Genomic DNA, 10,749 nt, shown 5'->3' on the forward strand with positions numbered 1-10,749 from the left:
AATAAAACTGGAGAGCAGGTTCTACCGAAAATTGGAATAATCTTGCATTCCTTAAGGAGGGCGTAACGTGAAGTTTTAGGTTTGGGACAAGGGACTCTCAAATCCAGATATATATTTGGCGTCTCTTGTGGGTGTATTCACTGTTTTCCTTGAACTCCAGGTTCAATATTTAGTGGTATGTAGTTGATAGAAGAACAAAAAGAACTGCCCCCTTTTTCTGTTTATTTTTTAAGAAAAAGTCAACCTTTTACTTTGATAGTAGGATGCCATAACTCAAATGGTATCTTGACAGTTTTTTAATTATTTAAATTTATTTTTCTTAGTGTTAAATATTATTATTTCATCACCAGAACCACCAAATAGTGACCTAGTTTTTATTTGGAATTTGCTATCATCTTAGTGGGTAACCATGAAGGCATTGCATTGAGGAAAATAAGGATGTCACATTGCTATATAAAACCAGAGCTCCCTGCTCACTATCCAAGACAAGTTTAAGATCTTTTCATTCTTTCTCTAAGTATTGTTGGCAGCAGAAGCAAAATGACAAGCTTAGGAAAGTTGGGGCAATGGCCTTTACTTGTAACTGCTTTGGCAATTTGCATAGTAGCCAACACTGTTTTTGCTGATTACTCTTATGGGTATGCTTCTCCCTCACCTTCTTATGCCTCTAAGAAGTATTACAAATCACCATCTCCACCCAAGTATTATGTACCTACTCCTTACTACAAGTCACCTGCTCCTTCAAAGTACTACAAGTCACCCGCTCCCGCGAAATACTACAAGTCGCCCGCTCCCGCGAAATACTACAGGGCGCCCGTGCCCGCGAAATACTACAAGTCGCCAGCTCCTTCAAAGAACTACTACAAATCGCCATCGCCTGCAAAGTATTACAAGTCACCATCCCCTGCAAAATATTACAAATCGCCTACTCCCTCTAAATACTATAAGTCACTGCCACCACCAAAATATTATAAGTCCCCAGTTTACTACAAGTCTCCTCCACCACCAACTTATTATGGAAAATCACCTTCGTATTACAAGTCACCTCCACCACCACCAAAATATTACAAATCCCCAGTTTACTACAAGTCTCTACCACCACCAACTTATTATGAGAAGTCACCTCCACCCCCACCAAAATACTATGAGCAATCACCATCTTCTTATAAATCTCCACCTCCACCATACTATAAAGAATCTACACCTTCCTATAAATCTCCTCCACCGCCACCAAAATACTACGAGCAATCACCTATAATTTACAACTTGCCATCTCTACCAAAGACCTATGAAAAATCACCATCTTATTACTCACCTCCACCACCAGTAAATTATTACAAGCAAACTCCTACCTATGCCTCACCTCCACCACCTGAGAAGTACGAGCAATCCGCCACCTATGCTTCACCTCCACCCCCATCAGCATCTCCTCCGCCAACCTACTACTAATTTTAACTATTCAATAATTTCCCGCCATTTCCATGACTTTTAATTCCTTTTTGTCCTCTTACCTTTAGCAACTCCATTTCCTCCGCCAAAATTTGATTTATGCTTTCCGAAATGATCGGCTTTTGCTTATTGTGTGTTCAATGTTCTTCTATTTTAATAATTTGTATTATGTATTTATTTGAGATTTAAGTAAGATCCTCAAGATCTCCATTAATTCTGCTCATTATATCGAGATTCTGTGCATTCTACTTTTCTTAATTCTGTCATCTTCTTTGTCTAATAATGCGTGCTTTAATCGACTGAATTCTTTCGTTGGTCCATAAGTATATCTCATGTCATATATTCAAACTTAGTTGAAATGAAGTGGTATTGTGTCTTGAGAATTATTTTTCCCTAGAATGGTTTATAGCCTATCCACTAAAGAATTGCTAAATTACGAATATATTAGTTTGTTTTAACAGTTTCTAAAGATATAAGAAAATAATTGAAAGGCTAAAATGGCACACTTCTAAAATTAAATATTTGACAGCGTCTAAGACGGGGACACAAGGCGAGGTATATATTTCGAGACAGGGCGTGTAAGCTCTTCAATCTTATAAATTTTGCTAATTTATAAGTTACAATAACTTTGTATAATACCATGATATACCATCAACTACAATGCCCTAACAATCCAAACATCAAAAGAAAACAAGAATTATCTTTGAAACAAAGTGTGATGTAATTATGGAGAGGTAATTGAGTCGAGAAACACTTTCTTCATACTACTAATTTAACGTTTTCTCCTTTTTTATGACGAATTGGTACTAAGTCAGTTTGCACATACCTTGACTATTTCGCTGTATACCTAAAGGGTGGATTTATAGCTCAGATTATGGGGCACAAGAACCTATAGTCTCTCTGCCAAACTAGGTATTTTATGTATGCATTGTCTAGAATTGGTCTAATATTATCTGTGGCACCATACTCCAAAAAGCTGAATAATGCACTTGGTTGAATACTAAGTCATTTACCTAAAGAATAAGGATCAATTCCTACTTAGAGCCTGTTTGGAAAGCCATCTTGGAATTGTATTTGGGTGTAATTGGGTGTAATTACACAGTTTGGCATGTTTGTTTGGCCAAGTAATTACTTGGTCAGCATGGAATTTGGGGTAATTGGAGGGGTGTAATTACACTCTCCAATTCTCAAGGGGGAGGTGAGAATTGGTGGTATTACAAGGTTGCTTTTTAGTTTCTTTCCTTTTTATTTTTATTTTAATTTATTTTCTTTATAACTTTTTATTTTTATTATTTTAATTTTTTAATTTTATTTTTACTTTTTAATTTCTTTTGAAATTTTAAAATATATTTTCTTTGTACATTATTTATCTTTTATTTCACTATCTTTACTTCTTGTGATTCCATGTAATTGCTTATATTTTATTTTTTATTTATTTTATTATTCTATTTTTTGAAACTACACCTCCTAATATTAGAAATAATGAGTCATTAATAAACTTGGCATATAATGAGTGATGCGATTAAAGTGGAACTTCGTTGTTAAATGTGGTTATAAACTTATCATGTTTCCTATCTTAAGTTGCAGTGGGACTTACTATTATTATGTTGGAATTTGACATAAGTTAAACTATTTTATTTTTTTGAATTTTTGAAATTGTGTTATATTCATGGTTCCAATTTACTTATTTTGTAGTATTGACTCACATTGCATGTTGTTCATTTTTTAGTTAGAATTGGTAGATTAGTTTTGTCAAACATTTAAATAATGTTATGACATTATATTTATAAATATTAATTTATTTTATCAAACATGAATTCCATGATGTTCTTATAAAACGTATATTTTATTTAGTTTTTGTAAGTATCTAAAATAAATATTATTAATTTAAAATATATATATAAAAATTATTTTAACAAAATTAGTTATAAATATATGATTATTAATTAATGTATATTCACGAAAAAATATACATCTTAAATACCAAATATATCATCATTTATACTTATAAAATCTTATAGGTATATATTTATTATATTAATTTTTAGTTTTGATAATTATTTAATTTAAAATTTAATCTAACTGTGTAATTACACTTGTGCAACCAAACAGTAAACTTGTAATTACACTATGACAAACAAACAAGCTATCGTAATTACACAAGGTTGTGTAATTACTACCCTAGTAATTACACCAATTCCAATTACAAGATGACTTTCCAAACAGACTCTTAATATTTATTTTTGGTTCTTTTTTAGTGGTGCACCATGTTCTAGAAATTCTAGATCCGACTCTGGTGTATTTGGCACCTCCTACCTGTACATGTACCTGAGTAACACTAACCAACTTGGCTTCGGTGGGAAGAAACCATCTAGTTTGTTAAAGACTAATATTAATATTACTAAACTTCTTGTTTGAGATGCAATCAAATGTTAGATAAATCAGAAATGGTTACTTAGCCTTACATGAATAATTACAATTACATAATTCAACTCCAGCACGATGTGCTTCCAACTGGTTAATAAATTAACATCTTACAATACTATGATTCGTCAATAAAAGAGAAAACTTTTGATATAGTTGTTTGTAAATTGTTATTTTCTAACACTTACAGTTTTCACACCCCCATGAAATGAAAAGGACACTATTATTATCAACCGGAATAGAGTAATTAAAAGAACAGAACTTGAAGAAAAAAATATAGACTGTAATTATGAAGACCTTGCAAAAGTTTAGACATAACTATTTTTCCTGATGAAAGGTTCCATCAAAATTCACCCTTATAGGGTTCTTAGTGCAAAACAATATTAGGACCCATTTTTCAGTTGCAATATTTCAACTTCTAATTTATGAATCAATGACGATGGCTTTTAAAGAGTTAAGATTTAGTTAAGGATTTTTTTGGATTTACAAAGCTAATTATACGGGTGAATTCAAAAATAGCCATATTTACAAGTGGTAATTGAAAAATAGTCACAGTTTTAAAAATAATCGAAATTTAGCCACTTTACATGTAAAGATAAATCTGAACGAAAACACTAATCAGAATCCATATAATATTCAACATAATATACTGGAGTTCCAGCATAATATACTGGTCCAGCATAATATGCTGAAAGTTCATACACAGGTGCTCCAATTTCCAGTATATTATGCTGGAATTTTCCGTGTGTTGGAGTTACAGCATAATATGCTGGAAGATCATAAACATGTGCACCAATCTCCAGTATATTATGCTGGAACTTTCCGTGTTTCAGCAAAATAGTGACTATATTTTAATGACTTTGCAAACGCTGACTGTTTTTCAGTTACCAGTTCGAAAACTGGCTAGGCCGTACTATTTTCACTAATTATACTCGTTTTCACAAAAATTAATGGGACGAACCTCAAGCGTTGGGCGTGCATTTTACAAGACAAGAGCCTCATGTTTTTGAACTTCATGTCAAACATACCAACTTATACATTCTTGCTTTGGGAAAGAAGAATGAAACATCCTCTCCACACCCATAACAAATAGTCAATTCCTTAACTTCAGCAATTGGATACCAGTCGTGGCAACCTTATTTCTTTTTCATTTGAATATTCATTTTTTTTTCAATCACCAGAAAAATGCTTGCCACTAAGTAGTGACCTAGTCTTTATTTGGACTTTGCTATCATCTTAGTGGTTAACCATGATGCAGTTATATAAATGTTAAAGAAAGATTTCTCCCTGCAATATAAAAACTAGAGTTCCCAACTTAACTATGCAACACAAGTCTTAGTTCTGTCCTTCTCTTGTCCCAATATAGTTGCAAAATGAGAAGAAGCTTTGGGAATTTAGGGCAATGGCCTCTTCTTGCTGTTGCTTTGGCAATTTGCTTTGTAGCCAGCACTGTTGTTGCTGATTACTCTTATGGCTATGCTTCTCCCTCACCTTCTTACATTTCTAAGAAGTATTACAAATCACCATCTTCACCCAAGTATCATGTACCTACTCCTTACTATAAGTCACCTGCTCCTTCAAAGCACTACTACACGTCACCACCTCCTGTAAAATACTACAAATCTCCAGCTCCCGTAAAATACTACAAGTCGCCAGCTCCCGCAAAATACTACAAATCTCCAGCTCCCACAAAATACTACAAGTCTCCAGCTCCCGCAAAATACTACAAGGTGCCAGCTCCCGCTAAATACTATAAGTCGCCGGCTCCCGCAAAATACTACAAGGCGCCAGCTCCCGCAAAGAACTACTACAAGTCACCATCGCCTACAAAGTATTACAAGTCACCATCCCCAGTAAAATATTTCAAATCGCCTGCTCCCTCTAAATACTACAAGTCACCGCCGCCACCAAAATATTACAAGTCCCCAGTTTACTACAAGTCTCCACCACCACCAGCTTATTATGAAAAATCACCTTCGTATTACAAGTCACCTCCACCTCCTCCAAAATACTATGAGCAGTCACCTTATTACAAGTCACCTCCACCCCCACCAAAATACTATGAGCAATCACCATCTTCTTACAAATCTCCACCTCCACCATACTATAAAGAATCTACACCTTCCTATAAATCTCCTCCACCTCCACCAAAATTCTACGAGCAATCGCCTATAACTTACAACTTGCCATCTCTACCAAAGACCTATGAAAAATCTCCATCTTATTATTCACCTCCACCACCCGCAAACTATTACAAGCAAACTCCCTCCTATGCCTCACCTCCACCACCTGAGAAGTACGAGCAATCCGTCACCTATGCTTCACCTCCACCCCCATCAGCATCTCCTCCACCAACCTACTACTGAAATTAACTATTCAGTCATTTTCCGCCATTTCCATGGCTTCTATTCCTTTTTGTCCTCTTATTTTTAGCAACTCCATTTCATCTTCCAAAAATTTATGTATGTTTCCCGAAATGATCGGGTTTACTTATTGTGTATTCAATGTTCTTTTGTCTTAATAATTTTTTTTATTTATTGTTTGATTTAAGTAAGATCCTCGAGATCTCCATCAATTGTTCTCATTATATCAAGATTCTATATATTCTACTTTTCTTAATACTGTCGTCTTCTTTGTATAATACTGCGTGCTTTAATCGACTGAATTCTTTCGTCGGTCCATAAGTATATCTCCTGAACATTTATTCAAACTTAGTTAAAATGAAACCGATGGTCTCTTGAGAACTTTTTCCCGAGAATGGTTTATAACCAATCTATTCTAAAACAAGAATTGTTGATCTCTTTTCTTTGGTTTTCCAAAAGATTTTAAAAATTAGAAAAGCACAAAAATGGCGCAGTTTGAGTTTTAAGGTTTGACGTATTGTATTAAAAGACCGGAACACAAGGTGAGACGTAAGCACCATGAATCTTTAAATTTTTGCTAATTTATAAGTCTACAAATAGTAGAAAAATTTAATTTTTTTTTTAAAATAGTTAAGATTATAAAACTCTAAAATAAAATAAATTGTCAAAAAATTAGCATAAATATAGAAACTCTAGCATAACTATGAAAAATAAAATAACTTTATGTAATACATCAATTACAACATCAACAATCCAACATCGAAAGAGAAAAAAAACATCTTGGAAACAAGAAGTAATATGTTCCTCATGTGAAGTAAATGAATCACGAAATATTTTCTTACTATTATTTGAAGTTCTCTCTAGATAATAAGTAGGTGTCTAGGTAAGTTTACGCGCCCCTATTTTCTCCCATCAACATATGTACCGGATAACTCTGCTCACTAACGCTGTAACAAAAAAGAAGAGATAATCTAATGTTCTAAAGACTACGCTTGCAATGTTCTCACTTGTGATTTATGATCTAAGATACATTGCTTTTGAAAGATTAAGGGTTGGTTAAGGATTTTTTTCGATTTACACAGCTAATTACACTCGATTGAACAAAATCATTTGGACGAGCCTCATGCGTTGGGCATTGGATGTGTTTTAAGGGTATATGCGGGCGCTTGCAGCACAAATTTTACGAGACAAGACTCTCCCACATCTGACTCAAACCATTTTACGAGTGCCTACTCCACCCAGGTTGTATCTACATAGTCTGTGCCGTGTGCCGAAGCACCCATTGACCTCGACGTGAACTATGTATAGTTATATAGGAAAATAATATAATGAATTACTAAGCACTCACGAACCAAAGGGCTCAGGGGTGCTTTGGTTCATTCCTGAAGTTAATATAATCTCTAGCTCCCACAAAATATTACAAGCCGCCAGCTCCCGCAAAATACTACAAGTCGCCAGCTCCTTCATAGAACTACTACAAGTCGCCAGCTCCTTCAAAGAACTTCTACAAGTCGCCATCACCTGCAAAGTACTACAAAGCACCAACTCCCGCAAAATACTACAAGTCACCAGCTCCCGCAAAATACTACAAGTTGCCAGCACCTGCAAAATATTACAGGGCGCCAACTCTTGTAAAATAATACAAATCGCTAGCTCCCGCAAAATACTACAAGTCTCCAGCTCCCGCAAAATACTGCAGGTCGCAGCTCCTTCAAAGAACTACTACAAGTCACCAGCTCCCGCAAAATACTATAAATCTCCAGCTCCTGTAAAATATTATAAGTCGCCAAATACTCTAACTAACCGGTGACAGCTGGCTTACTGCCCCACTAACTTGTCCAGCTGTCACACTCCTTCACAGTCTCTCACACTCCCCCTCAAGCTGGAGGGTGTAAAATGTTAAGCACTCCATGCTTGCTCAACAAATATTCATATTGTGCTCTCCCAAGTCCTTTGGTCAATAGATCTGCATGCTTCTCCTTTGTCCCTATATGATGAGTCTTAATCTTGCCATCTTTGATCTTGTCTCTCACAAAGTGACAACCAATCTCTATATACTTAGTCCTTTCATGAAATGTAGGATTGTCTGCAATTTGTAGGGCTGCTTTGCTATCACAAAACACATTCACAGGTTGTTCAATTGAAATGCCAAGCTCTGTAAACAATCCAAGTAGCCAAACTATTTCTGCAGTAGCTGTCGCAAGGCTTATACATTCTGCTTCTGCTGAGCTTCTAGACACTGTCTGCTGCTTCTTAGATTTCCATGACACCAATGATTCCCCAAACTTCACAAAGAAACCAGTTACTGACCTTCTGGTATTAGGACATGCAGCCCAGTCTGCATCACAGAAGCAAGTCAATTTTTTTCCACCTTTGCTGCTTAGTAGAATGCCCATTCCTGGATTTAATTTGATATATCTCACAACTCTTAATGCTGCTTCCCAATGAGACTGTTTAGGTGACTGCGTAAATTGACTAAGTGTTTGGGCATCAAATATTATATCTGGCCTTGTGATTGTCAGATATATTAATCTTCCAATCAATCATAGCTTGCAACATCCTTCATCAACTCATCTCCAAATACCCCAACATGTGCATCAAATTCTGCTGAAGTGAACTTTTGATTCATATCCATTGGAGTGGCCAGAGGTTTAGTAGCTCCTAACCCCAGATCTGAAATCAGTTGCAAGGCTAAGATCCCTTTGTTGTACCTCATAACTTCAATTCCCAAGAAATACTTCAGTTCCCCCATATCCTTCACTTTGAACTTGTGATTTAAAATATTTTTAGTTTATTGAATGAATTGCTCATTGTTTCTTGTGATGAGTGTCACACCTCCTTTTTCCCGAAATGGATAGGGAGTTTTTTCAATTAAAGTGACATTAATCGAAATAAAATTATTTATTTAAAATCAGAGTCGCCACTTAGGATATTTATGGTGTCCTAAGTCACCGATTTATTTTAAATCCCAAATCGAAAAAGTTTTGACTCCGTTTTACAGTCCGCGAAACACAGAAATTCGGGTAAGGAATTCTGTTACAAATCGCCTGCTTCGTTTTTCAAACCTTTTAACCACTTTTAATTATTTATGGAATTTGATTGAAAAAGTCGCAATGTCGCACACTCGTTTGTTTTGTACACATTGTGAATCACGTCAGGGGAACCGTACCCACGATCTACAACATGTTTAATTTTATTATTGTTCGAAGTTACGGTCGAGTCACGTGAAACGTGCACCCGAATTTTGGGAATTACGTATCACAACTACGCCACGGGAACCGTATGCGTAGTTGTGACGATTTAATTACGTGCCTAAAGAAAACTATGATGTTTGTGACTTATCTCCTAATCTGATTTGAGATTCTTGTAAGGCCATGAATTATGGATTGAAATTATTGTGGATAAGCCCATATGTATTAATTAATTCTAATCCTTTGGACCCTGGCAGCTCTAGAATTTAATTAAATTCAAATTCTAAGCGTGAGGGACATGCATGGAAACGCTAGCAACCAGGCCCAAGAGAGTGATTCATATCAATGAAGCTCCAAGGCTCCATCGTTAATAAACAGAACTGGGCCTCTAAACTGTTGGGCCATGTAGTTGTGAGTCCAGTGTACTCCAAATCCATACAAAGGCTCAAATCAAAATTTACGGGGTGGGAGAATCAGAATACATTTCAACCATAATTCTTAATAGAATTATTAAACTACTCATATGAGTGACTGAGCCATCATTTTTCATGAAGGGAACTTTAAAAAATAGAAACTAAATTCAAACAAACGGCCAAATCATACTTAATTACTCCATTGAGACATGTCTATCTAATATTAAAAAATACAATCAATTTGATGTACAAATATCGGAATTCGAATCTTAAAGTATCACATACTTCTATTACAATTTTCCATGACTTTGCTAACTAATGAATACTTTCCAACTCAGATTTGTCTAACCACATAAATTTTAATCCGCAACAGGAAGTAATCAATCTTCAACATGCTACCAGTGACAGAATTCCATTCCTTGGCATTAAATTTTGCTGATTTGGCCAACTAGTGGCCAAATCCGTAAATTATAGCCATGTGATCATCAACAATTAACTTCAATATCCTCAAATTGGCACCAAATCATTTATCACACATATAGAAAACTGTGAAAACTTTATGTTTAGAGCTATTTGCTAGATCTGGAGGATTTGAACAAACTTCAAATATCATTTAAGACTAACAATGAGTTCAACAGTCAATGACATGCTTAGTTGATCAAATTAATTCACATAAGTGCTGTATTTCAAAACTACTTTACTATTTCCATTATTTCCTGAGGTGAGAAACATATCTAAGATAACACATGAAGAGAAAATAGTGCAGCAATACTCATAAATCAAACAAAATAACAACACTTGATCATTCAACAAAATGTAGCAACATAAGAAAAAGATTGGTAATAACCTAACTGGAAACAGAATGCCAAGAGATAGACCAAGGAAGAGTTTGATTCAAACCTGTCACGA

The 10,749-nt window shown here is 35.2% G+C and overlaps 1 protein-coding gene across 1 annotated transcript; it reads left to right on the forward strand.

Annotated features, from left to right (window-relative positions):
* The first annotated feature begins 462 nt into the window (after positions 1-462).
* LOC109238621 (extensin-2-like) lies at positions 463-6,492 on the forward strand. Its single transcript, XM_019405105.1, has 2 exons — positions 463-1,443; positions 5,196-6,492. The coding sequence occupies exons 1-2, from the start codon at positions 541-543 to the stop codon at positions 6,237-6,239; spliced, it is 1,947 nt and encodes a 648-aa protein (XP_019260650.1). The 5' UTR covers positions 463-540; the 3' UTR covers positions 6,240-6,492.
* The last annotated feature ends 4,257 nt before the right edge of the window (positions 6,493-10,749 follow it).

Source organism: Nicotiana attenuata, unplaced genomic scaffold (assembly GCF_001879085.1).
Source record: "Nicotiana attenuata strain UT unplaced genomic scaffold, NIATTr2, whole genome shotgun sequence".
NCBI classification, from domain to species: domain Eukaryota; kingdom Viridiplantae; phylum Streptophyta; class Magnoliopsida; order Solanales; family Solanaceae; genus Nicotiana; species Nicotiana attenuata.

Bases quoted from the DNA above. Each gene is read 5' to 3' on its own strand.
- LOC109238621 (XM_019405105.1), top strand. From the start codon at position 541: ATGACAAGCTTAGGAAAGTTGGGGCAATGGCCTTTACTTGTAACTGCT. The intron at 1,444-5,195 runs TACTAATTTTAA...CCAACTTAACTA, and splicing joins CATCTCCTCCGCCAACCTAC to TGCAACACAAGTCTTAGTTC.